At 52.0% G+C, this 27,821-nt stretch overlaps 1 protein-coding gene and 1 long non-coding RNA gene across 3 annotated transcripts; one reads left to right on the top strand and one right to left on the bottom strand.

The window, feature by feature from the left end:
* Nucleotides 1-82: 82 nt before the first annotated feature.
* On the bottom strand, nt 83-7,950 carry Homer3 (homer scaffold protein 3). Its single transcript, XM_076870240.2, has 10 exons — nt 7,792-7,950; nt 6,206-6,287; nt 5,970-6,126; nt 5,597-5,728; nt 3,429-3,536; nt 2,484-2,605; nt 1,901-2,057; nt 1,500-1,610; nt 1,316-1,402; nt 83-481 (listed from the first exon to the last, which is right to left on the bottom strand). The coding sequence occupies exons 2-10, from the start codon at nt 6,217-6,219 to the stop codon at nt 290-292; spliced, it is 1,080 nt and encodes a 359-aa protein (XP_076726355.2). The 5' UTR covers nt 6,220-6,287; nt 7,792-7,950; the 3' UTR covers nt 83-289.
* On the top strand, nt 6,976-21,828 carry LOC143409755 (uncharacterized). Of its 2 annotated transcripts, XR_013092675.2 has the most exons (4): nt 6,976-7,356; nt 13,973-14,115; nt 14,528-14,651; nt 21,446-21,828. It is a non-coding gene; the product is annotated as an uncharacterized LOC143409755 (long non-coding RNA). The 2 variants fall into 2 exon arrangements; XR_013092674.2 differs by lacking the exon at nt 21,446-21,828 and having other exon boundaries at nt 14,528-14,836.
* Nucleotides 21,829-27,821: the final 5,993 nt, after the last annotated feature.

Here is a 27,821-nt window from a genome sequence, read left to right as displayed (position 1 = left end):
TCCATCCTGAAGGAGGCAGGTGAAGGGGGGGCGACGGGTCTGGTGCCTACACACCACACACGCACAGTCACACTTAGAAATGTAATCTGGGCACCAGCACGTGCCCGTGGGGTCTAGAAATTCTACACAATGAAAAGCTCAAAAACAGGCCCCATGCTGTGAGTGGCCAGGCCGAGTCAGGCTCCCTGGTCCCTGCCAGGGCAAACAGGCCCGCCTGTGCCGCCTGAGCCCCAGCCTCACCCCACGTGGGGATCCTTTAGGTAGAACCAGCCCTGAGACCCAGCTCTGCTCAGGGCGCAGCCTCCGCCAGGCGGGCCAGGCCTTCTCTGAGTTCGCTCAGCTCAAACAGCCTGACGTCCAGCAGCTGTGCGGCCCGGCCCACCTCAGCCCGCGCCCGCTCCCGCTCGGCCCGGGCCTCTTCCAGGCTGCGCTCCGTGGCCCGAAGTTGGTGCTCCAGCTCTGCGTTGCGTGTCTCCAGGTCCTGTGGGGACAGGGTAGCAGAGTTGGGGACCCCAACAAGTCTCAAGGGTCATCAGCCCTGACTGGGTACCCAGCATCTGAGGGTGCTGGGCTGGGACCTGTTTGTCTCACAGCCGCCTCTCGGCACCTCTGCTCTGCCCAGCACTCCCTGTCCCCAGCCATCTTGAGCATAGAACCAATTGTGGTTCTCCTCCACTTAAAGCCCTCCTATGACTCTCACGACACTGGAAATAAATGCACATCCCTAGGGGTGTGCTGGGGCTCTCCTTTCCTTGCTCATTCCCAGTCAGCCTTGCAGTTCTTTAAACACTCTGGCTTTCTTCACACCTCAGGGCCTTTGCACATGCTGTGTGCCCAGAAGATGATAGGGATCACTTCCCCAACTTTTCTCCCCAGGAATCTTCGGGAGGCACCAGCCCCTTTAATATCTCCATGTATTGGGCACATAGGAAGTACCCCATGAACATTTCTCGAAGACTCCAGTGAAAGCTAAGCCTGCCAGACCTGGATTCAAATGCAGTCTCTGTGATCTCAGGCCAGAACATTTTGAAGATTTGATGAGGTTAAGCAATGGAATTAGCAAGGACTGAGAAAGTGCTCTTTGAATGAAGGACAGATGTGAAACTACTAATTATTGTTGTTTATAAAGCACCTACTAAGTGTCAGGAATTCTGTGGGTCTAGTCTTCCCAATTCTTCATGACATTAGGTGGATATGGTCCTGATCCACTTACAAATGAAGAAATTAAGGCTCAGGGACATAGACCCCAAGTCTGTCCTATCCAGGGGTTGGATACCCATTCTCCATCACCCCACTCCCTGGCACCCCCACACACCTGCACCTTCTGTTGGGTCTCCTCCCGCTCTGTGGCATCCGGGGTCTCTCGAGGACCACCAGTCTGATTCTTCAGCGTCTGGATCTCCTAGGGGAGAAGGGTTCCCAGGGTCTGTTCTGGGGGTCCTGGATCCACAGGGGAAGCTGATGGAAGGCAGGGCTCAGGGACCACACTTGGTGCTCACCTGGTCCTTTGTTTGCACCAGGGCTTCCAGCTGCTCCAGCGACTGACTGGGCACCTCCTTCTCGACGACAGGAGCTGTCTCTGCAGCTGCCTGGGCCTCCAACTCGGCCACCTACACCCACAGGAAGCTCAGCACAACACCCCAGCGTGCTGTCCCATTGCTCCCCAGGCCCCTGGAGAATCTGCCTCCTACTCCTTCTTGGTAGGTGGTACCACCCCTCCTCCGGGTAGTTTGGACTTTAGAGCATGACCGACCCTCTGAGGCTTTCAGTCTCAAGACCCATTTTACAGAGCAAGAAACTGAGGTCCGGAATGATCTGCTGAAGTCATTCGGCCATCCTGGGAACCCCTCTGCAGTTGCCAGAGCCAGACAGTGTCTCTGGGAGGGAAGGGTGCCCTCACCCGCTGCCGCAGCCGCTCGGCCTCTGCACGCTGGGCCTCGAGCTGCTGCCTCCACTGCGCTGCGGCGGCGTTTGCTTCTCGCAGGGCGCCTGCCAGTTTATTGTTGCTGTCCTGCAGCGCAAAGAACTCGGCCTCCCACTGCACCTCGCCCACCGAGCTGTGGAGAAACCGGGGTCAGCACGAGGGGGGGGGGTAGATAAGCCCCAGGCTGGGGGCGGGGCTAGGCTGGAGCGGGGCGGGGCCCAAATAGCGCTGAGCTAGGGAAGTGGGCGGCGCTGGGCAGGCTTACTTCTGTCCCTGACCGGGTCAAAATAGACACGTGACTTTAGCCCCAGGACCTCGTCTGAATGGGAGATGTGAAGCATCCCACTGGGGCGTGGCCAGAACAGGGTAAGGAGGCGTGAATGAGGGAGGAAGGACTCCAGAATGAGAGGGGGTGGAGCCAGCCCTAGGGAGGCGTGGTCCGGCTCGGGATCGGGCAGGATCTGGGTCAGCCTCCTCCCCCTCCCCGATCTCAGATGCACAGCGCCTCCTCCCTGCCCCGCCCACCTCGCCCCGCCCGCCCCTAGGCCCCGCCCCTCACCCCTCGGACAGCATCTTCTTCAGCCGCTCCCGCTCGGTGGGGCCCGGGGCGTCCGCGCTCTGGCTGCGGAACAGTTTCTCTTCGCCTGGGCCATTGGCGCTGACGAGGGGGCTGGGGGGCACCTGCGGGTGAGGATGAAAGCGGGGTGAAGGTGAGTGGTGGCTTCAGTCAAGAACGGCTTAGAAAGTCATAGTTGATGTCAGGGCGGAAGTCCCTGTGGTCACGACTGGGGTCAGAGAATCTGAATTGACCTGCGGACCCCAGTAGGTCCTTCCCAGTACTGGCATCTAGGCGCATCCCTCCCGTCCTCACCCACCCTCTATGGCTCCCCATGACCCCTGGACTGGACTTCCGAGCCTCCCACCTTGCCTAGCTGGGCTTTCACCAGCCCCTGAAAACCTGATACACAATCTGCAAAGCTAAACGCTGCCCAGAATCTAATTGCTCCAAGCTGTTCCCTTGAGCACTGCTCTTCCCTGGGACAGAATTTCCACACACTGTTAAGAACCGCGCAGAAAGCCCTCCGCAGACGGAATTTGCATCTTCGGAGCAATCTCACTGCCTGGGCCTGCGGCCTTAAGGTCAGAGACAGCAACTTTCTCATTTCTGAAACCCCTGTACCCAGCCCCGGGTCTGGCACACGGCAGGCGCTCAATAAATTACACTGAAAATAAATGAATGGGGGTAGTGCCCGGAGACAGATCGCTGTTCTGCGCACCCCCCTTAGCTATTTTAACTTCCAGTCTTCAATTAATTCTGTCATCTGAGCTGATTTTGAGCCCAAGCCAAGCTAAACCTCCTAGGATGTGATCCATGGCCCAAGCCCTGCCTCCAGGGTCCACGCCTCAGGTCTACTGTAAGGTCATCTGTGAGCATTTTCCCCTAGGTACCACACAGTGCATGGCTGATTCAGAGATGCCAGGAGGAGGGGCAGGGAATGCTCACCTGGTGGGAGGCAAGCCCCAGGGCAGGGCTGGTAAGCTCCCCTCCATCCTGAGATTTCTCCCGGGCCAACCTTGCTGCTTCCTTCACTTCCTGGAACTTCTCAGCAAACTGGGGAAGGGAAAGCAGAGGTGAACAAACTCTCCAGCCTCCCACCAGGTCACTCCCACCCACTGCCAGCATTGTTACCTTGGAAGGGAACTTAGGAACTGTGCATACCCCCTTATCTCACAAACTGAAAGGGGCCGGTTGGAAAATGATGTCCCCTTGAGCAGAATGGGTACCCTGGTGGGAGGGATGTTCCCGGAGGTGGCAGTAAGTACACTGAGAGACATTAAGAAAGGGATTCCATTTTCCTCTGTGTCAGGCTTATTTCAACAAGAAGAGCCTCTGGCTGGTGCTGACCTTTCTTTAATACCTGTTAACATTCCTTTATAACAAAGAGAGGTGGTCTTGCACTTGGAGCCCCTGAGAGTCAAAGAGTAATTACATGCTTCCAGTTTTTATTAAGCCAAGCATTTACATCTACCACCTAGCTCTGGCAATTAATACTGGTTCTCCAGTTAAGATATAAAGTGTTTTCGTTTGTTTTGTTTTAATTTTAAAATAAGTTCCCTTTGTTTAAATCTTTTTTTTTTTTTAACCAGGTGTGGTGGCATGCCCTGTATTCTTAGCTTCCTGGGAGGCTGAGACAATAGTTTGAGGCCAGGAGTTTGAGGCCAGCCTGGGCAGCACAGGCAGACCCCCATCTCTATTGAGATAAATAATAATAATAAATAATAAATAATAAATAAATAAATAGATAAATAATAAATAAATAAATAAAAAATGTTTAGGGTCTGGGTGTGGCTCAGTGGTAGAGCACCTGCTTAGCATGAGCAAGGCCCTGGGTTCAATCCCCAACACCTCCAAACAAAAACTTTTAAAAAAAATTATTTACAGTCACACCACTAGATTCGTGCAAAAGTATTCAGTGTAATTCACTGGGGGAAAATTATCTTTTCAAAAACAGACCCCTGAGCAGGGCAAGTTGGTGCATGCCTATAATCCCAGAGGCTCGGGAGGCTGAGGCAGGAGGATTGAAAGTTCAAAGCCAGCCTCAGCAATTTAGCCCTAAGCAACTTAGCAAGACCCAGTCTCTAAATAAAATATAAAAAGAGCTTGGGGTGTGTTTCAGTGCTTAAGCAATCCCGGTACCAACCAACTAACCAACAAACAAAAAAGCAGCCCCCTGGGTTCCATCCCCTAGCACTGTAAACAAAACAAACAATAACAACAACAACAAAATGCCTAAAAATAACTTAATATTCATGTGGGGATAAAATGAACCTCGGGCCCTACTTGCACCACCCACAGAAATTAACTCAAGACCTAACCTTGAAAAGAACATTATAATGCTTCTAGAATAAAACAGAGAAAATCTTCAGGGTACAGGAAGCATTAATCATAAAAAGAAAAAAAAATGATACAGAAAATATCCTGAAGAAGGGAGGTAACAGCTGAGTACTGCTGGGAAAGTGGGGACCCCTAGCCCAGGCACCAGAGCAATGACCTGAGGGCAAGGGTGTACCTAAAATTGAAGCGAGTGGCCAGCAGAACCGGGATTCAAACCAGGGAACTAGAAGGGGCTTATTGCTCTTCTTCCCCCCGGGAACTAGGGAATGAACCCAGGATGCCCTACCACTAAGCTACATCCCCAGCCTTCTTTATTTTTTTTTTTTTTTTAAGTTTTGAGACAGGGTCACGCCAAGTTTCCGACACTGGCCTCAAATTTGTGATCCTGCTGCCTCAGCCTCCCCAGCACCTAGGATTACTGGCATGTGCCACCTGCCTGTCTAATTCTATGTGTCCATTCTTTTTGTTGTTGTTGTTTCCAGGATTGAACCTAGAGGCGCTTAACCACTGAGCCACATTTCCAGCCCCTTTTTATATTTTATTTTTTGAGACAGGGCCTTGCTAAGTTGCTGAGGCTGGCTTTGAACTTGCAATCTTCCTGTCTCAGTCTCCTGAGCTGCTAGGATTACAGGTGTGCAACACTGTGCCTGGCTCTGTGTACCCATTCTGCCACTGAGTAGACAGAGGCCAGGTCCTGTGTACTGTCCCCTAGTGAGACAAGGTGAAGACTTAGGCCCAGGCCTGTCTCTCCGCTCTGTTCCTCCCATGCCACCTACCTGAGTCAGATGCTGTTCAGAGGCAAAGCCAAGGCCATAGACTGTGTTGGCACGACTGTCTGCCCACTGCCCAAACTTCTGGGAGGTTTTGGTAAAGGTCATGTTGGGGGTAACAGTACTGTTGATGATGGCCTGTGGGGATACAGAGATCAAGGTTGGTGGGCCTGATGACAATGCACATGAATTCTGGTTGAATGAGCACCATTTCGTCTTAGGGCCTCAGAGGTCACTGCTCTGAGCCATTTCAGAAGGAAGAGATGGCTGAGAAAGGGCCAGGGTTCCTTGTTTCTCAGAGCACCCAGCAAGGCAGTGACCAGACCCAGGCCTATCTCCTGGGGCTCTAGTGCCTATTCCCCACCCAGACCCTGCCGACCTTAGCGCCCCCAATGCTGATGATGCGGTAGACATTGCGAGTGGCATCGTAGAAATAGGAGACGGTAAGTGCATGTTTGCCCGCAGGGATCCAGTTCCTCTTGGTGGCCGGGTCAATCTGGAACACGTGTGCCCGTGTACTGAAGATTGGCTGCTCCCTAAACAGGGAGCAGGGACTCAGTGGGGGACAAGCACCTCCAAGGAGCTCAGGGCTGGGCAAGGTAGGTGGGAACTTACCTGGCTGTGGACATTGGTCAGGCTGGGCTGGGTGGGCTCTCAGGAGCAGCCAGAGGGGTGGCAAGAGTGGCTGGCTTGGCCCCTGGGGACAGAGGGGTCCTGTGAGTGTCTTCTCAGGTCAGGCTGAGAAGGCCAAACAGGTCCAATCTCAGGACACCACCAGGTGTACCATTATAGAACTTTAATCAAAAAGGCATGACAATCAGTAGGTATCAGAGAGAAAGGACCCCATCATTCTCCATTTGGGAAAGCCCCACAACATTCTGGGCAGGAGGCAGCTCCGGAGAAGACAGGTGGCCCCTAACATGTAATATAAAACTTCTCATCATTCTGGTTACTGGGCTCCCCATTGAAGCCTCTCCACCCTCGGGCTGGGTGGCAAGGCCAAGGATAACTCTGATCAGTACTTTCCAGCACATTCAACATTGGGAGAAGGGGCTCCACAGCCTCCCAGTTGGTTCCAATAGCCACTGTCCCAGGAAGCCAGCAATGCTGATGGGAGGAGACTTCCTGGTCCTCAGGCATCCCCAAACCCACATCCCAGGGATCTGCAGGGGATCTAATAGGGGGTTGGAGAAGTAGGACTCCAGGAGGGGGAGGGGCGGCCCCCAGCCCGGAGCCTCCGAGGTCAGAGGGGGGAATGCCCCCCCATCCTGTCCTGGGCAGCTGCTATCCCGGTCACAGGGTCTGAAACCGGAGCCCCTAGGTGGGGGAGGAGCGGCAGCTAAGGCCTGGGTTGGGGGCGGGTCCTGAGACTGACAGGGGCTGAGGATTGAAGGGGTCCCCGGAACCCAGGCCCTTCCGGGCCGGCGGCTCCTGCCGCGACTCGCAGCGTTTGGGAAAAGTTACTCACCAACTAGTCATGCGCCTAGGACGCCGCCGGCCGCGGGGTTCCCCAAGGGGGGTCCAAAACCTCGCAGAGCCCAGGAACCCCCAATCGGGCTGGGGGCGAGACCTCATCCCAAGCGCCCCAGTCCAGAGGCCTGATATTCATTCAGGATCCAGCCCCACCCGCGTCAGGAGGGCACCCCGTATGCTCCCCAACTTCGAAACGCGCAGCCCAGACCCTGGAACTTCCCCGATCCACGCAACGCTGCCCTGACTCCGGTTCCAGAACTTTGGGGACATCTCTTCTGCCTCCTCCAACCCAGGTCCGAAATTTCGGGGTCTTCCCTCCCTCGCCCCGCGCTACCTCCGGCAACCCCGGGTCCGAAACTTTGGAGACCTTGGCACTGATCTCGACTCCAGAACTCCAGGGGCCCCTGCCCACCCTCCAGTCCCTGGTCTGGAACTTCGAGAACCCCCTCTGCGCCGCTCTCCCAGCCCAGGTCCGGGACTTCGGGGACCCGTTGGCTGATTTCTTCAATGCCGGGGCCAGAAATTTTGGAACCGCTCCCTCTGTCCCCTCCCCGACTCCGACTCCGGAACTTCGGGACCCCTGTGATTCCTCCAGCCTGGAACTTCAGAGCTCCTCGCGCCGGCCCCGGGCCCTGAGCCCAGAACTTCGGGGTCCCCCGCACCCTCTCCCCGGCCCTGGGGCTTGGCGGCCCCTGCGCTCCCGGCGCAGGATGGCCGGCCGGGCTCACCCTGCTGGGTCGGCGCCCGCCAGTGTCCGGGCGCGCGTCGGGTGCGGCCCCCGTGGCGGCGCTGACTCGGCGCTGCCGGGCGCCCCGCTCACTCCCTGGTTCCCCGGCCCGCGCCCTCCGCGCCGCCCTCCGCACCGCCCGCGCCTTTGTCTGCGCCGCCGCCGCCGCCGCCCGCGCCGCCTCCGGTCCCATCGCGGCCGGTCCCGACGCGGACGCGGCCCGCCCCGCCTCCCGGGGCCGCCGAGGCCGCCCCGCTGCGCCCCCTGCCGGCCCTCAGCGGCGGGCAGGAGAGGGAGGAGGGAGAGGGAGGGCCGGGGTGTGGAGGGCAAGGGGACCCCCGGGACTGAGGAAAAGCAGCGAAGAGGGGAGGACCAGGGGATGGGAGGAGGAGGAGGAGCTGGGGACACAGAGACAGAAGGACGGACATCCGGGATGAGGCAGAGACCCGGACTGGAGGAGGCACAGGAAGCAGGTGGACAGAGTTGATCAGACAGAGATGTGACCTCACTCTCCTATTGCCTTCTAAGGGTCAGTCCTGGTTTTTGCTGCCTCTGCCCTCGCTGCCCGGTGTCATCCCCTTCAAACTGTGATGAGGGTCAGGTCCTTCCCCCCGCAGTGGAGTTGGGGAGGATGGAGGGGTGCAGTAATCTTTCCCAAGGTCTGCATACAATAGAGCTCAATGGGTGTTGCCAGGAAACTGGAGACCTAGGCAGGGAGATGGCTGGAAGTCGGACCAGGAGAGAAACTGTTCTATCTGTCCTCCCTCCCAGCCCTGACTGGGGGTATCCGTCTCCCTCTTTCTCCCCCAAGACACCAGTAAAAAATGTCAGCGATGGTCGGTTGCGGTGGCGCACAGCTGTAATCCCAGCCGCTCAGGAAGCTGAGGCAGGAAAATCGCGAGTTCAAAGCCAGCCTCTGCAAAAGCGAGATGCTAGGCAACTCAGTGAGACCCTGTCTGTAAATAAAATGCAAAATAGGGCTGCGGGTGTGACTCAGTGTCCCTGAGTTCAATCCCCTGTATCCTTCCCCCCCCCCAAAATGCCATCAAAGGATCTGGGGGTATAACTCAGTGGTAGAGCCCTTGCCTAGTAGGCGAGGTCCTGGAATCCCTCCTCAGCAAAAATAAATAAATAAATAATAAAATGTAGTTAGTTCCAGCTACTGGGGAGGCTGAGCCAGGTTGGAGGGCAGTCTGAGTAACAGAAATCCTGTCATCCAGTCCCCAAAAGAAAAGAATGGTTGAATCATTATTAAGGTTATATGTTGTTGGAGGTTCCCAGAAGCCAAGTGTTGGGGGTGTCCGGCTCCTGGGTCCTGAGGACCCCTAAGGCCTGTGTTTGTCACAGAGAGCTCTCTCTTGCCACACTCGCCAGGAGACGGTCCTTCTAGAACTTAAGCAAGACCTGCCTCCTCAGTCCTGAGCCCCCCAGTGGGCCCCACTTGTGAATCCTGTTGCTGCTGCTTCTCTGGAAACTTCTCCAAAGTCACACCTTGCTTTTGGGTTGGAGGGCAGAGTCCCTTTGGCCCTTTGGGACCAAGGTCTGCGGTTCCCCAGAGCTTGGAGCCTCACCCTTAAATTTCCCGACTTCCTCAGAGGTTGTTGCTTTTCATCTAAGAGACCTCTGCGCTTGTCCTCTCTTCCCTGTCTTTTATTTCTTTTTTTTTTTTTTTTTTTTTTGAGAGAGAATTTTTTAATATTTATTTTTCAGCTCTCGGCCGACACAACATCCCTGTTTGTATGTGGTGCTGAGGATCGAACCCGGGCCGCACGCACGGCAGGCGAGCGCGCTACCGCTTGAGCCACATCCCAGCCCCTTTTATTTCTATTTCCTCCCAGCGTGAGTCACGTCCCTGAGCTGGTAGCTACCTTCCAATTACTTGTAGGTGAATTCCAGGTCATTTGTCTTTGGAGACTTACTCCCAAGCCACCATCTGAGCTCTCCTCCCTCCGGGCCTTTGCAGATCCTTCCACCCAGAATGCCCTCTCTGCGAGCATCTGTTCCTCTGTCCTTCCAGCTCCGCTCCTGCCTTCTCCAGGAAGCCTCTGAAGTCCCAGGGCTTGGAAGGATTTTGACCTGTGTCTTCCTTCCTTTCTGAGGCTGTGAGGTCTGTTACCTGTTTATGATATGGGTCGGGACCAGGCTGGGTCCTTCTCTAGGGCTGCCCATCCTGGTCCCCAGCTTCGCTGAGCACAGGAGCAACTGTCCATCTCTGTGCCTCAGTTTCCTCAGCTGCTTCTGACTCCATGAGGCATGTGCGGAAGCAAAGGATTTGGCTTCGTTCTCAGGCCTGAAGCCATGAAATGCCTGAACATTGTGGGGAACAAAGAAAATACCGTCTGTTCTGTTCAGAGAGTGACTTTTTCTTATTACCAACAAAATATTTTTTTTAAAAAAATAAGTATCTGGGATAGGTGCTGGAAGGGCCAAGTTGTCTGGAAACTGCTCACAGTTTGCCAAGTACTGGGCTGGCTGCAGAGCTGGGGCCATGTGGCTATTCTAGGGGGGTGGTTAGGCAAGGGGCCCAGGCAGACTTTGCTCCTTGTGTGGGCAGAAACAAGAATGTGAGAGAGAGTGCAGAGTTGAGTTGCTTCCCCGGACCCCCGCCCCCAGGCCTCTGGGAGGTGTAAGGACAAGGCTGGCCTGGAGCAAACTCGACCTGAAGCTGTCTCAGCCAAGTGCAAGCTGAGGGAGTAGCTTTCTCAGTGTAGCCCTCAGTTTCCTAGCCTGGAAAACAGGCTGATGGTTGCAGGGCTGGAGGTGGAGGGGAAGGGCAGGAATGTCCAGGCAGTATCTGTCCCCTGGGTGTAGACAGGTAGGGGGCTGCCCAGAGCTCAGACTAAGCCCTCTTCTGCCTGGGACTTGAGGCCTCTCTTCCAGGGATGGGAATGTCCCTGAAGGGCAGGCAGTGGTCACCACCTGAAGGCAACTGACTAGATGTGACAGCTGGGGGCGCAGGAGTGGTGCCAGGGAATGACCTCCCTATTATAGGAGGGACCAAGAAAGGACCAGGACAGCTCACTCGGCACTAGTGAAGATTCATCTGCAAAAAGTGGCAGCTACGTAGCCAGCTCTGTCTCTGCCTGGTTAAATCTGACTCAGTCGTTGGACCAAAGCTAAATTGCCTCTCCTTTCCAGAGGGTTCCTACCAACAGAGTAGGAGAGGTCCAGTCACTCTTCCCCAAAGCTGTGTGTCCAGCCTCCTGGTGTGGGCCTGAGCCACCCCCTGGGACCTGATTACTTCACTTCTTACATGTTCAGTCCCAGCACCTAGAACAAGCCTAGCCGGCTGCAGGGTCCATAGGTGCTTTCAGAAAGTGGGGATCCCTAGGCCCCAGCCTTGGACCTCCATGGCCTCCAGAGTCACATGAGCCAGCCTTGCCTCTTACCAGCAGTGCAACTCTGAAGTCACTTTCCTCTCTGTGTGCCTCAGTTTCCCCACTTATAAACTGGGCATTATATGTGGTGCCCAATTCTGAGGTTTACAGTAAGGATCCAATGAGTTCTTATGTGAAGAGAGCATGACCCTAGGTGCTTAATAAATGCTTGCTGTTATAAACATTGGTGATATATGGTTTTGATCCTGGACCAAATTATTATTATTATTATTATTATTATTATTTGGTACAGGGAATTAACTCAGGGGCACTGGACCACTGAGCCACATTCCCAGCCCTATTTTATATTTTATTTACAGACAGGGTCTCACTGAGTTGCTTAGTGCCTCCCTGAATTCCTGACTTTGAACTCGAGATCCTCCTGCATCAGCCTCCCGAGCCACTAGGATTACAGATGTGCACCACCACGCCCAGCCCTGAACAAAATTCTTAAGATTTTCATTGTCAGGGGTTGAAGGGTCCCAACAAGGCATGAGTTCTTTAGGACAGAAATGGGCTCAACCTGCATTATATCCTTGAAATTGATAGCTTCCATCCCCTTGTGTGCCCCTTCAACCAACCCCCAGTCCCGTAGCCATAGCTAGTTGGGCCAGCCTACAGACCAACTCCTATTCATCCCTCAAAATCCTGCTATCAATGCCCCCATCTCAGGAAGCCCTCCCTCCTCTTCCTCTAGACCTTCTCCCGTCCCTTTCCCTTCTAACTCAGCCTAACCCCATGGTTGGCAGTCTCTGTGTCCACCTCTCACTCCCCCAGCCAGAGTGTCCCTTGGTATTCAGGGTGGACACATCGGGACCCTGGGGAAGGGGAATTTGGTGATTTCACATTTCTTGGGGGAGACCCTGCCTTCAATTCAGAACTTAATTCTGCCCAAGACCAAACTTAATTCATTCAATGAGCAGCTCCGGGAAGCACAGAGCCAGGATGGTTCTTAACCCCGGGGAAGAAGGGGTCAGATGGTGGGGTCTGGAACTGGGTTGTGGACTTAATGTCCCAGGACCAAGGTGGGTTGGGGGTGTGAGGAGGCGGTGGGTGCCGAAGCCCCCTAAAGCTGGGTCCCGGTTCAGTTCCCGCAGAGCTAATTACCCTAGTTTGCCACATGCACTAATTACCTCCTGGGTGCCAGGTGGCTGGGCGGGGATGCCCCATTTTTGGGAGGTAGGTCGCCCGATTATTTTTGGATTCATTGTCCTTGAAGGCTCCGACATCCACCCGCGTGGAGGGCAGAAAGTGGGGCGGAGAAATCGCGGACACATCAGCAGGGACGCCATGGCCTTGGGTTGTGACGGCCTCGGTGCTCTCTGAGCAGAGGGGCTTGGGCTGAAGGCCTGAGGGTCTTTGGCACCCGGCCACTGGCCGTGGGCTCTGGACTTGCTGAGCATCGGTCAGCTCCACAGCCTATGGGCCTAAACGTTTCTTTTGAACTCAGCACCGCTGGCGAGAGCAGGGCTGGGGCTTCGGGTGGACCTGGGTTCCGGTCCCAGTTCCTAGTGGCCACTTCTTTGTGTCATCATTCACAGAGTGCTCCGGACAGAAGCAGAGGCCCTGAGGTGGGGACAAACTGGGCCTGTTGGAAGAGCACTGGGAAGGCTGGGGTGACCAGGGCGGAATAAGGGTGGGGAGGTTGCTGAGACCCGCGGTGGGGGTCACAGGAGCTCAGCAGGGCTTTGTGGGCCGTGGTGAGGTCTGGGTTTAGTTCTGAAGGTGCTGGGGAGCCATGGGAGAGTTTGGAGCCGGGGAGGGAGGGGCATGTTCGGCTTCCTACCACCAGGCCTGGGCAGGGATTCGGTGTCTGTACCCGGGGAGAACGGACACCGACCCCACTCTCTCTGAGCCCCGCTTTCTCCATCCTGATCAGTCCTTCGACGCAGGTAACCCCGGGATCCTCTGGGCCCTCGCCAGGGAGGCCCCCTGACCTGGAAGCTCGTGGGTGCTGATGGAGCAGCCTCCCTCGAGCCTCCAGCCTCCTCGCCACTTGCCCCCCCACACATCCCACGCTCCTTCTGTGGCCTTGAGGGAACAGCTGTGGAACAGAGAGCGGGAGGCCGCGGGGAAGGCGGCATGGAAGGGCTCCGGGGGCCGTGTTCCTGCTTGGTGACAGCCCACGCGGGGCCTCTGGGCGCCGAATGTTCTCCCAGCAGCGGGTGACTCAGACACCACAGCCTCCTCTCTCGGTGTGCCAGAGGAGGCCGCTCCTGGTCCTTGGCACGGTCCTGATTGGTGGCCAGCAGCCTGGCTGTGCCCCCTGGGAAACCAGCACCGGCCCCCTCACCAGGGATGCCTCCCCACAGCCACGCTGCTCTTTCCCCTGCCCCAACACCTTCCATGAGCCTCATGGAGACTCAGCCTCCTTCCTGCCTGTGGGTCGGGCCCCACCTATGGCCTAGAACGCCAACTCGGGGACCCCGTCCTCCAGGAAGCCTTCCTAGCTCCCCTGCCAACTCCACCAGCTCTGGCACCTCAGGAAGTGGCGGGGTGGGGTGGGGCAAGGGGTCTGTGCCTGACTTTGCCTCTTCCCCAGAATGGAGTCTTCTTGGAGGCCAGGCCTCTCAGGGGCCACTCCTTTGTCCAGTGTGGGGGTGCTCAGAGGGAAACCTGGAAGGAAGACAATCACTGTGGCAGCTCAAGGCCAAAGCTGGGCCTGTAATCTGCCTTTTGGCCTGTGCTTTAACCTCCCCTGCTGAGTGTGTGTGTGTGTGTGTGTGTTTCTAGGGATGGAACCCAGGGCCTCACTCTTCCTGAGCCACACCCCAGCTCTTTTTATTTATTTATTTTTCGACACAGGATCTCACTAAGTTGCTGAGGCTGGCCTTGAAATTGCAATCCTCCTGCCTCAGCCTCCTGAGTTGCTGGGATGACAGGCGTGGGTCACTGTGTCTGGCTACGGAGGATAATTTCCGACAGCATCTTGTGAGGAGGAAACTCAGGTAAAACGACAGACCAATTCTAGAATGGTTGTTGAAGGCCACCCTGAGGAGGAGCTGATTTAGGGGAAAGGTCCTGAGGGAGAATGCGCTCAAGCCCCTTGGAGGAACCTTGGGTGGGTATGGCTGGAGCAGAGTGGTTCCCAGGCTTGGGCATGAAGGACCTTGTGAGCCTCAGTGAGGAATGTGGGCTTTGGAGTCAGAGTACTGGGGAGCCACAGGAGGCTGTTTAGCGGGAGAGGGGCATGATCGGCTTTTCCATCATTAGATAAGATTGACCAGGCAGTCACATAATGATAGACGGAGGCTGGTGAATCTAACGCGGCTCTCACTGGCTACTGCATAGGGAGGCAAGCCCAGGACCATGCCCGATAAACACACAGCATTGTTATCATCACTTTCATTATTTTTCTAGGGATGGCCACAGGCTCAGAGCTCACATCCCTACCAGGACCTTGGGGAGGAAGCCCATCTCAATAACCCCTTCCTGTCCTGTCCTGCCTTCCTCTCCCTCACAAGACCCTGACGGCCGGCTCCAGGTCTTATCACTGAGATCCCAGGCACCAATGGGAGGAAAACATCTGCTTCCGGAAGCAGGGAGATCCTCCACCCCCGGAGGGAGTCACAGGGGACTCAGGCTGGGGAGGGAGGACCCCTACAGGAAAGACCAAAAGGGTCACGTGTAAGCTGGGCATGGTGGCCCACACCTGCAATCCTGGCAGCTTAGAAGGTTGAGGCAGGAGGATCACAAGTTCAAGACCAGCCTCAGCAACTTAGTGAGATCCTGCCTCAAAATAAAATTATATAAAAAAGGGCTGGGGGTGCAGCTCAGTGCGAGCACTAGCCAGGCATGAGTGAGGGCCCTGGACTCCATCCCCAGCAGCGCCAAAAAAAAAATATTGGGCCCCACTTCTCAAAACCCCTTAACTCTGTTAAATAAATAAACCCCAAAGTAAATAGGAATCAAAAGGCCAGAGTTAGGGAAGGGCTGTCAGTACCCCCAGCCGTCTGCTGCACCATCCCATCATATCTGTGGTTCTTCAGGTTTTGGGGTTCTTCTGAGCTGGTGCTAGGCTGAGCCCTCAGGGGTCTCTTGGGGGCACTGCTGTTCTGGGGGCAACTCCAAAGGAGGTGATGAGCAGAGGTAGGGGGAGTGGAAGTACAGGTGGCGGGTGCTAAGGAGTCGGCAGTTAGCATCCTTGGGGTGCAGGGAGATGGGGTCTTCCTGGGGACCTGCGTGCACGTGTGAGTGAGGAACACGTGGGTAAACGCAGGCGTATTGACCCCAGGACAGCGGCCACACCTGTGGGGACTTATTCAGATGAGATTGGGCACATTCAGGGTGGTATGGATTGGGGGCACCTTTCAGAGAGCAGCTGGGACACCATGGTGATGCTGGAGTCCATGTCACACACTGTCTAACTGGTCACAGTGACTTCCAAATAATACCTGCTGAAGACCTCCGCCCCCCGGCAGCTGTGGTACCTGCCGGTGTGGGACTCCATGGTGTGGAACAGCACCAGACCCTGAATAAAGGGCAGGAGCCTGGAGTCTGGCAGGAGGAGGGGCCCTGGGAAAGCCCCCGTGGTGGCCAAGCTGGAGATAAGGCTGCCATGCACGGGGATGCTGGAGCCCCCACCATGGAGGCCGTCTTTACCAGGCTCTCTGGTGATAGCCAGCATGCTTAGAAAACATGGCAGTCCAAGCCCCACCCTTCCAATCCACCACTTGTTTGTTCACTCACACATTTCCCATCCATCCATTCATCCATCTGTCCATCTATCCATCCATTATCCATCCCATTCATCCATCCATCCATTCATCCATCCTATCCATCCATCCATCCATCCTATCCATTCATCCATCCATCCATTCATCCATCCTATCCATCCATCCATCCTATCCATCCATCTATCTATCCATCCATCCATCCATCCATCCTATCCATCCATCCATCCATCCACCCATCCTATCCATCCATCCTACCCATCCATCCATCCATCCATCCATCCTATCCATCCATCCATCCTATCCTATCCATCTATCTATCTATCCATCCATCCATCCATCCATCCTATCCATCCATCCTATCCATCCATCCATCCATCCATCCTATCCATCCATCCATCCTATCCATTCATCCATCCTATCCATCCATCTATCCACCCACCCATCCTATCCATCCATCCATCCATCCTATCCATTCATCCATCCTATCCATCCATCTATCCACCCATCCTATCCATCCATCCATCCATCCATCCATCCTATCCATTCATCCATCCATCCATCCATCCTATCCATCCATTCATTCATCCATCTATCCATTCATCCATCCCATCCATCTATCCTATCTATCCATCCATCCATCCATCCATCCATCCTATTTATCTATTCATCCCTTCCATCCGTCTATCCTATCCATCCATGCATCCATCCATCCTATCCATCCATCCATCTATCCATCCATCCATCCATCCTATCCATCCATCCATCTATCCACCCATCCATCCATCCATCCTATCCATCCATCCTATCCATCCATCCATCCATCCTATCCATCTATCCATCCATCCATCCATCCTATCCATCCATCCATCCATCGATCCTATCCATCCATCCATCCATCCATCGATCCTATCCATCGATCCATCTATCCATCCATCCATCCATCCATCCTATCCATCCATCCATCCATCCTATCCATCCATCCTATCATCCATCCATCCATCCATCCATCCTATCCATCCATCCATCCTATCCATCCTATCCATCCATCCTATCCATCCATCCATCCTATCCATCCATCCTATCCATCCATCCATCCTATCCATCCATCCTATCCATCCATCCATCCTATCCATCCATCCTATCCATCCATCCATCCTATCCATCCATCCATCCATCCATCTATCCATCCTATCCATCCATCCATCCTATCCATCCATCCATCCAACCATCCATCCTATTTATCTATTCATCCCTTCCATCCGTCTATCCTATCCATCCATCCATCCATCCATCCTATCCATCCATCCATCCACCCTATCCATCCATCCTATCCATCCATCCATCCTATCCATCCATCCATCCATCCATCCATCCTATACATCCATCCATCCATCCATCCATCCTATCCATCCATCCATCATCCATCCTATCCATCCATCCTATCCATCCATCCTATCCATCCATCCTATCCATCCATCCATCCTATCCATCCATCCATCCATCCATCCTATCCATCCATCCATCCATCCTATCCATCCATCCATCCTATCCATCCATCCATCCATCCTATCCATCCATCCTATCCATCCATCCCTCGTATCCATCCATCCTATCCATCCATCCATCCTATCCATCCATCCATCCTATCCATCCATCCTATCCATCCATCCATCCATCCATACATCCTATCCATCCATCCATCCATCCATCCATCCTATCCATCCATCCATCTATCCATCCATCCATCCATCCATCCTATCCATCCATCCATCCATCCTATCCATCCATCCTATCCATCCATCCATCCATCCTATCCATCCATCCATCCATCCATCCTATCCATCCATCCATCCATCCTATCCATCCATCCTATCCATCCATCCATCCTATCCATCCATCCTATCCATCCATCCATCCATCCATCCATCCTATCCATCCATCCTATCCATCCATCCATCCTATCCATCCATCCATCCATCCATCCTATCCATCCATCCTATCCATCCATCCATCCTATCCATCCATCCATCCTATCCATCCATACATCCTATCCATCCATCCTATCCATCCATCCATCCTATCCATCCATACATACATACATACATCCTATCCATCCATCCATCCATCCATCCATCCTATCCATCCATCCATCTATCCATCCATCCATCCTATCCATCCATCCTATCCATCCATACATCCTATCCATCCATCCTATCCATCCATCCATCCTATCCATCCATCCATCCATCCATACATCCTATCCATCCATCCATCCATCCATCCATCCTATCCATCCATCCATCTATCCATCCATCCATCCTATCCATCCATCCTATCCATCCATCCTATCCATCCATCCATCCTATCCATCCATCCTATCCATCCATCCATCCTATCCATCCATCCATCCATCCTATCCATCCATCCATCCATCCTATCCATCCATCCTATCCATCCATCCATCCATCCATCCATCCTATCCATCCATCCATCCTATCCATTCATCCATCCTATCCATCCATCTATCCACCCATCCTATCCATCCATCCATCCATCCTATCCATTCATCCATCCTATCCATCCATCTATCCACCCATCCTATCCATCCATCCATCCATCCATCCATCCATCCTATCCATTCATCCATCCATCCATCCATCCTATCCATCCATTCATTCATCCATCTATCCATTCATCCATCCCATCCATCCATCCTATCTATCCATCCATCCATCCATCCATCCTATTTATCTATTCATCCCTTCCATCCGTCTATCCTATCCATCCATGCATCCATCCATCCTATCCATCCATCCATCTATCCATCCATCCATCCATCCATCCTATCCATCCATCCATCTATCCTATTTATCTATTCATCCCTTCCATCCATCTATCCTATCCATCCATCCATCCATCCATCCTATCCATCCATCCATCCATCCATCCATCCTATCCATCCATCCTATCCATCCATCCATCCATCCATCCATCCATCCTATCCATCCATCCATCCATCCATCCTATCCATCCATCCATCCTATCCATCCATCCATCCTATCCATCCATCCTATCCATCCATCCATCCATCCTATCCATCCATCCATCCATCCTATCCATCCATCCATCCATCCATCCTATCCATCCATCCATCCTATCCATCCATCCTATCCATCCATCCTATCCATCCATCCATCCTATCCATCCATCCATCCTATCCATCCATCCTATCCATCCATCCATCCTATCCATCCATCCTATCCATCCATCCATCCTATCCATCCATCCTATCCATCCATCCATCCTATCCATCCATCCATCCATCCATCCATCCATCCTATCCATCCATCCATCCTATCCATCCATCCATCTATCCATCCTATCCATCCATCCATCCATCCTATCCATCCATCCATCCATCCATCCTATCCATCCATCCATCCTATCCATCCATCCTATCCATCCATCCATCCTATCCATCCATCCATCCATCCATCCATCCTATCCATCCATCCATCCTATCCATCCATCCTATCCATCCATCCATCCTATCCATCCATCCATCCATCCATCCTATCCATCCATCCATCCTATCCATCCATCCTATCCATCCATCCATCCTATCCATCCATCCTATCCATCCATCCATCCTATCCATCCATCCATCCATCCTATCCATCCATCCATCCATCCATCCATCCATCCTATCCATCCATCCTATCCATCAATCCATCCATCCTATCCATCCATCCTATCCATCCATATATCCATCCATCCATCCATCCATATATCCATCCATCCATCCATCCATCTATCCATCCATCCATCCATCCTATCCATCCATCCATCTATCCACCCATCCATCCATCCATCCTATCCATCCATCCATCCATCCATCCATCCATCCTATCCATCCATCCATCCATCTCCCCATGCGCCCTTCCCTCACCCCAACCATCCCTGTGTCTTCTGTCTACCATCTACCCATCTCCTCCCCTCCCCTCCCCCAGCCCCCTTCCTCCGTGCTGCTCCACCATTCACCTTCCTCTCCATCCACCCACACAAGCCCACATCATCCACATCCGTGTGTCCACCCAGCTGCATTTCCACTCTGTCCAGCCTCCTCTCACTCATTCTTCAAGCCCAGCTCATGGCCCCTCCTCCAGGCAGCCCTCTAGGCTCTTGCAGTTCCTCTCTGCAGCCCAGGCCTGAACCCATGGTGGTAAGAGTAAACACGGCGTCTGGCTCTGCCTCCAGACTAGGGACTCCTTGAGGACCAGGCCTGAGGCCTAGGCTGCTTGGTGGCCCAACAGTACCAGTGTGAGCTGGGTGCCAGGAAGTGGAGTAATTTCTGGTGTGGCCCATAGAGGAATCGAATATGTCTCCGGGGTGGGGGGATGCAATCTTGTAAACCCAGCAAAAAGGTCCCAGGAAAGGAATCTGGACTTAGCCTGAGTCCACTCCAGGGGGCAGCAAGGGCAGAGAGCTGTGTGTCGCTGTGTGACACTAGACAGGTCACTTGACCTCTCTGAGCCTGTTTCCCCTCCTGGAAATCAATACGTCCCATCTTAATACACATTGACCAGGAGCCCAGCCCTGCACTAGGCCCCCTGAGCTGGGCTCTGTGGGTCCCAGGCCTGGGGAGAGGCTGAGGGGACCTGGGACTGAAGGAACCAGAATGGAGTCTGTGAAGGCAGATGGCTCTGACGGACAGGGAGGGGCACGGACATACGTGCAGGGCATGCATTCTCTAATGGGTGCAGCTTTACAAGTTTTCTTTTCTTAAGTCGTGGTGCCAAGGATGGAACCCAGCCCTGGAGCCTCGCATGTTCCAGGCAAGATCTCTACCCCTGAGCCCTTGCCCCAGCCATCGCCCTTCCTGGTTGCCAGACTAATGTGTGTTCACTATGAAAACAGTTTCAGGAAACACAGACGTGCATAATGTAAATGATCTAAACAGATCCCGTGCAGGAGCATTTCATTCCCTCAATGAATTTTTATTACTTATTTATTTGCTCCTGGTATTCACTGGTAAATTTAAAAACATTGGCACAGAAAACTAAATTCAGATACTGTTCTTGCCCCGGGTGACAGTGAGTACACCCTGAGTGTACCATAAATATCTCCATAAATATCAATCAAGTGGATGGAATTTAAAAAATAAAACCAATGCCCTGAAATAACTGGTACTAGCAAAATGGTCTACTACCTTCTGGGTTTCTTTCTTTCTTTTTTTCCCGCTTAGCCCAAACAGAATAATACCATGTTGATAAATTCCAGTCTATGTTTAGAGTCCTCAGCATCACGCTGGGCGTGGTGGCGCACACGGGTAATCTCTGCTACTCAGGAGGCTGAGGCAGGAGGATCACACGTTTGAGGCCAGCCTGGGAAACTTTAAACAATAAAAAGGGATGAGGATGGAGCTCAGTGGTAGAACGCACCTGGTGCAATCCCCAGAACCAAAACCAATGAGCGAGTTAGCATCAGAATGAACTTCAGGTTAGAGAAAAGTGCATGGTATAGGCTGTCCCTCATCTAAGGGAGAATATGAATATATTTTTATCTGCTTGTGTCTTTCTCACTTTATTTTTTTTTCCAGCAGGGCAGCGATGTATGCATGGCTGTATGCATGCTTGGAAAGAAAGAGAGAACCAGACAAACTTGAAATGAAAATGAGCCGGCGGTTGTGATTTGGAGTTGACAGCTCAACCACACAAATAGGAATTATTTTGAATGACTTTAAAACACAGTAGGTTTTTTTTTCAGTGCTGAGACTGAACCCAAGGGTGCTCTCCCACTGGGCTACATCCCCAGCCCTTTTTATGTTTTGAGACAGGATCTCACTAAGTACCCAGACTGACCTTGAACTTGTGATCCTCCTGCCTCAGCCTCCCCAGTTGCTGGAATAACAGGTGTGTGCCACTGCTCCTGGCTGAAGCACAGTATGTTGAGCACACTATACACATATTCCCTGGTAGGATGTATCCCAAGGCAAAAAAGAATTGCACATCTTTTTTTTTTTTAATTTATTTTTAATTTTTAAGAATTTGTTCTAGTTTTAAACGACAATAGAATGCATTTTGACACATCATACATAAATGGAATATAACTTCTCATTCGTCTGGTTGTGCATAAGAATTGCAAATCTTAAGCTGTTTTTGACAATCATAGTGTTAGCTATAATTGCTGGCATTACCAGTCTGAAATTATTATATGTATTTTTGCATAAAGAAAATAATGTTAATGTTGTTAGGAACCCAGATTTTAGTGTTAGAGGAAAGAAGTCCAAGTATAAAGACAATGCAGTTAAATAAAATCCTGTGATCCTAAATAAGGAAATTGGCAATATTGGTCTAACATATAGTGTATCATCTCTCAGAAAGGAAAGGCACATCCTCTCTCTGTCCCGGGAGGAGGCCTGGGGCTGGAGGGAGGCTCCGGGTGGAGACTTGCCTACTGTGCCTGAGGCCCTGGGTTCCAGGCTCCATCTCCAGAACTACAAAGGACCTGGAGAGCACCCTAACTCCAGCTATGGTCTCTAGGTGCCGTGTCCCACAAAAGGGCCAGGGATTCTGGAGAAACAGCCAATCCCAGGTCTGAGCAGGACACAGGCCAGACAAGCCGCGGGCATCTGGTGGGACCAGAAAATAAGGTCACGGTGAAGGTCTCCAGAGCAGATCCTAAGAGGCCCTCTGACCAAAGATGGGGCAGGGAACAGGGAGGGAGAAGGCATGACCCTGAAAGCGCATTGATTGGTCCTGTGTGTTGATGCTTGAAGGGAGGAGAATGAGGAAACGGGCCAGCTGTGCCTGGCGCTTGGAAGCTTTCCGAAGAGGAGCGAGGGGCCCCTTGCTGTTGTCCTGTAGGGTGCAGAGCCAGCCTGGCCTGCCTGGCCTCAGAGGGACCCCTCCTCGCTCTGTGGCAAAACCACCTCCTCGAGCCTCATCTCCTCAGTCCCTTCCAGGGAGGTCCACCTGAGACCAGGGCATGGCTCTGGAGACCCCGGCCTCAGCTCCCTTCTCCCTGCCTCGGTTTCCCCATCTAAGGCCACTGTGAGGCTCAGGGTCTGGTGGGTGCTCCTTTAATGGGAATGACGAGGGGTGCTGAGGCCCAAACTGCCTTCTTCCCTTCAATCGTTTAGGAAATAATGAAAAGAAAAAAAAGTTAGTACACGTTCAGTAGAGACACGATTTTCCCCCCAAGTTTTTGAACCGCGGTTGGCTGAATCCACAGATATGGAGCCCACAATCCAGAGGACCAGCCGTACATATAAACAAGCAGAAGCTGAAGGGCAATTTGAACGCAGAAGGAAATCAAACAGGAAACTGGGTTGGCCTGAGTGACTCGGCTGGGAGGCGACTGTCTCTGGGATGGGTGGAGACCCTGGGAGGGGATACTTGAGCTGAGATCCAAAAGAGCAGGCGACACAGAGACCTGGCGGAAGCACATCCTAGGTAGAGGGTACAGCAGGTCCCAAGGCCCTGAGGTGGGAAGGAACTGTGTGTATTTGAAAAAAAATGAAGAGGTGGTAGGTATGCAGCAGGGGAATGAAAGGGCCTCAGGGCTGCAAGAAGATAGGGTCAGATTATCTTAGAGGATGATGGGAGCCACAGGCCCATTTTGAACTTAGCTGGAATTTTAAATTCTGGAATGCTCCCTGGGGCTGCCATAGGGAGAAAGCACTATGGGAGAGTGGTATCGGGGAGGCCAAGAACGACCTGGGACAGCCTCCTGGAAAGATGGCCTGCCGGAGCGGTGGTTGGGGCACGAGAAGTTGGTCAAGTGAGAAAATGTTCTGGAGGTTTAGGGAGGAGTCTAGGGAGATTCCCGAATTTCCTGCTTCACAGAGCCTCTCCCTCATTTGGGAGATTTGAGTTAACTGGGCGAGTTTGAGAGTGGCTGGGGGCCTGGCCACACCCTGCGATCCTGACCCTTGGTGGCAGGCAGGGATTGCAGCCTGGACCTCATGTTGGGGCAGTTCTGCTTGGAATGACTCGTGGTTGTCAAGGTGCTGGCCTTGAGCGCGCGCTTGAACTTCCCCTCAATGGAGATGTTCTGCATGGGCAGTGTACCCATGGCTTCTGGGAAGAGGGCAGGAAAAGGAAAAAATACAACAAGGTGAGGTCAGGGTGGGCAGCAGGCAGAAGGGGACACTTCACTGTCCCTGTAGGAAGGAAGCACAGGGGAGCCGGCCTGTATCTCTCCACCCTGCTTCCTTTGGTAAATGCTTGTGACCTTAAAAAGTACTCAAGTTTGCTGACGGGGCAAAGCTTGTTTAGCTGACCCTAAGGACAGCTCACTGGGGACCTGGAAAATGTTCCTGATTGGGTCAGATGGACACGAGTTGGAATCCCTGATCTGTCTCTGGTTACCTGGGTGAGGCCCAGCCAAGATGGGCTTTTTCAGTTCTGGAACAACTGGATATCCACGTGGAAGAAAACCAACTTGATCCTTACCTCACACCATACACAGAAATCCAATCCTGGGGAGAAAGTCTGTTCTTACCCTGAGCCTTAATTCTCAAAGCTTTGTGGGATTCGGTCCCAGAAAACCTGCCCTATGCCTGGAAAACAGCTTCTATTGTTGTGATTTTCATTAGTCCATTTTTCATTACTATAATGAAATACTTGAATTGGTCTAGCATTATAAAGAAAAGAAATTTATTTGGCTTCCCGCTCTAGAGATGCAATGGCATGGTTCTGGCATCAGCTTAACTCCAATGAGGACCTCAGCAGGTGGTGGAAGTGTACAAGAGGGAGGGAGAAAGAAAGAGAGAAATCACAACACCAAACAAGAATGCTAGAGAGTCATTCAGGGGTTGAGTTTGTTCTTACAACAACTCTCAAGAGAACTTGGGGTCTCATGAGAACTACCTTAATTCCTTCCAAGGGCAGAGCCCTCAATGTCCTAAATATCTCTCATTAGGCTCCACCTCTTAAAGGTCCCACCATCATGTGAAAGACCAAGTCTCCAACACATGAATCTTTGGGGAACAATCCACATCCAAAATGTAGTATTAATTCTTTAAAATCCTATAGCATGCACATGAATGCATGTATAACTTGAGAAATCTGAACAAAGGCTGTAGACTATGTTGATGCTAATTTGCTGGTGGTGATGATATACTCTAACCATGCAAGATATTCCCGTTGGGGAAGGCAGGGTGAAGGATACCTGGGATCTCTCTCTATCATTTCTCACAACTCTATGTGAATATGTATTTCAAAATAAACCAGGTTAATAAAAGGGAAAACATGACTTGCTAAACTGAGGGATTAAACTGCATGTTGAGGCCAGGCACAGTGGTGCATGCCGGTAATCCCAGCCACTCAGGAGGCAGAGGCAAGAGGATCGCTAGAGCCCAGGAGAATGGGGTCAACCAGTGCACCAGAGCAGGACCTTGTTTGACAAATAAATAAATAATAAGACAAAAGAACAAAAGGAAAAAAAATTAACAAGAATTAGCTTCTGTCCTAATAACTCGACACTTTGATCCATGTTGTGGGTTGAGTCTGGACTGTGGAGTGGTCACTGTTCCCTTTCTGTGCCTCGGTTTCTTCTGTGTTAAACTCGAGAATAATACACCCTGTGAAGGTTGGTTTGGACACATGGCTGCCCATCGGTGTCTGAGGGCATTCCAGGACCTCCCATGGATACCCAAGTCCACAGATGCTCACATCTTCTATGACACGGTATAGTATTTGTGGGGAACCTATGCACATCCTCTCATAGACTTTAGATCATCTCTAAATGATCTTAATGCTATGGACACCATTGTTATACAGATTAGGGAATAAAGAAAATAAAAAAGGCTATGTGTTCTGTACAAACACAATTTTTTTCAAAAAAAAATTTTAAATATTTTTTTTTTTTTAGTTGTAGATGAACACACAGCATCTTTATGTATTTTTATGTGGTGCTGAGGATCGAATTCAGTGCCTCATGCATGCAAGGCAAGCGCTTTTCCACTGAGCTACAGCCTCAGCCCCAAATATTTTCAATATGAGTATGGTTGAATCCATGAACTTGGAACCGCGGATATGGAGGGCTGGTTGTAGTAGCCCAGTCCTTACCTCTGACAGGACAGGATCAGCGCTGTTCATGCTTCAGGGCTCCAGGCTGAGGCTGAACTTTGTCTCCCATCCTAAACTGTCCCAGACAGGGCTCTGCTGGGTGGGACTGCCAGCCTTTCCTCCTATATTAGCAGTTGTTCTGTGTCTATGTGTGAGGCATGTCATATTTTTGTAAACAAAGAAGTATAAACATTAAGTTTTGTGGTGTGTGTGTGTGTGTGTGTGTGTGTGTGTGTGTGTGTAAAGACAGGCTCTCAACTCTGTTGTCCACGGTGGTCTTGAATTGCTGGGTTCAAGTGAGCCTCCTGATTTAGCCTCTGAACAGCTGGAACTACAGGTGTGCATCACCACTCCTGGCTCAACGTCACATTTTCAAATTGTCCTGGACACAGTAAGTACATTACAGTAGTCCCTGGTTATCCAAGGTTTCATTCTCCACAGTCAACAGTGGTCTGAAAATTTTTGAATAGTAGATTCCAAGAAAAAAATTCATGTTTCAAATAGTCATTCTGAGTAGTGTGATAAAATCTCAAGCCATCCTACTCCATCCTGGATGGGACATGAATCATTCTTTTATCCAGTGTATCCATACAGTATATGCTATTCCCCCAGTAGTCACTTTGTTGCTATCTCAATTATTAGGAATACTCAAAGTATTGCAGTGCTTATCCTCAAGTAACTCTTATTTTACTAAATAACAGTCCCAAAGTGCAAGAGTAGCAATACTGACACTTTATATGACATGGTGTAGTATTTTTTGGGATTCTATGCACATTCTTTGGTTGTACCAAAGAGGAGCTGCAAAATGCTTCATTTAAGTGAAAAGGGAAAGTTTATTATATTTTTGTAAGCAGAGGAAAGAAGTATAAATATTAAATTGTGTACGTATTTTTTGTCATTTAAAAATTTTTTAAAAATTGTAGATGGACACAATACCATTATTTTGTTTTATTTATTTTTTTATGCAGTGCTTAGGATCAAACCCAGTGTCTCAAATGTGCTAGGCAAGTGCTGACCCCGGAGTCCTGGGCTCAAGAGATCCTCCTGCCTCAGCTTTCCAAATAGCTGGGACAACAGGCATGCACCGCCATACTTGGAAGTAGGTGGATACCAAGAAAAAGAACTTTTTTTTTTTTTTTTCTCTCTCTAAAAGATTAGCAGTTCTTGTGTGGAGGGTGACAGGTCACTCCCTTTTCCTGCTTATCTTGTGGACTCTTTTTCTCCCATAGAGTCACATTACTAAGCTAACAACAAAAATAAAATAAAACGATTTTTTAAGACATGTAGGTGAAGGGATGGCGGAGGGCGGTCGTTGGAGACACCAGGGGAGATTCCGCAGGGCGCTGCTGGCTGTGGCTGTTTGTTTTCTTTTCTGCCTTTTCGATTCTCCATCAGGGAATTGCCCAATAGTTTTCTAATTAGGGGAAAATGATAATGTGAAACCCGGGCGGAGCAGTTCCCCGGGGTTCACCCACAGGTTGGGTCTCAGATCTCCACCTAGTCTGAGCTTCCACACGACAGTTTCCCCGGTCCTGGGCCATCTGTGGCGGCCCCAGGCCCTGGAGCAGGTGGAGAAGCCACCGCTCTGCCTTTCCTCGGAGGGTCCCACGCTGAGTCCTGGAGCCAGATTCCACCCTCCCAGATGCCCCAGTCTCCCTTCCCCACGGGCTGCAGTGGGGACCCAAGGAAGTGGTCCCAGAGGGGCAGGGCCGCCTACCCGGAAGCAAGAAAGAGCCACCACCCCACCTGAGCTAAAGAACCAAGTCCCAAATCCTGAACCTGCCCAAGTTGCTATTTCTGTGTCTGCTGCTGGCTTGAGGCTGGTATGCATTAGGTGCTGAATTACTGCTCCTGGAAGCACACAGTCTTACTATTGTGCCACTGGGATCCCAAGAGAGTGTCTCC

Source organism: Callospermophilus lateralis, chromosome 1 (assembly GCF_048772815.1).
Source record: "Callospermophilus lateralis isolate mCalLat2 chromosome 1, mCalLat2.hap1, whole genome shotgun sequence".
Classification (NCBI taxonomy): Eukaryota; Metazoa; Chordata; class Mammalia; order Rodentia; family Sciuridae; genus Callospermophilus; species Callospermophilus lateralis.
Note: the sequence above shows the minus strand (reverse complement) of the source record. Positions and strands in the feature narration are given on the sequence as shown.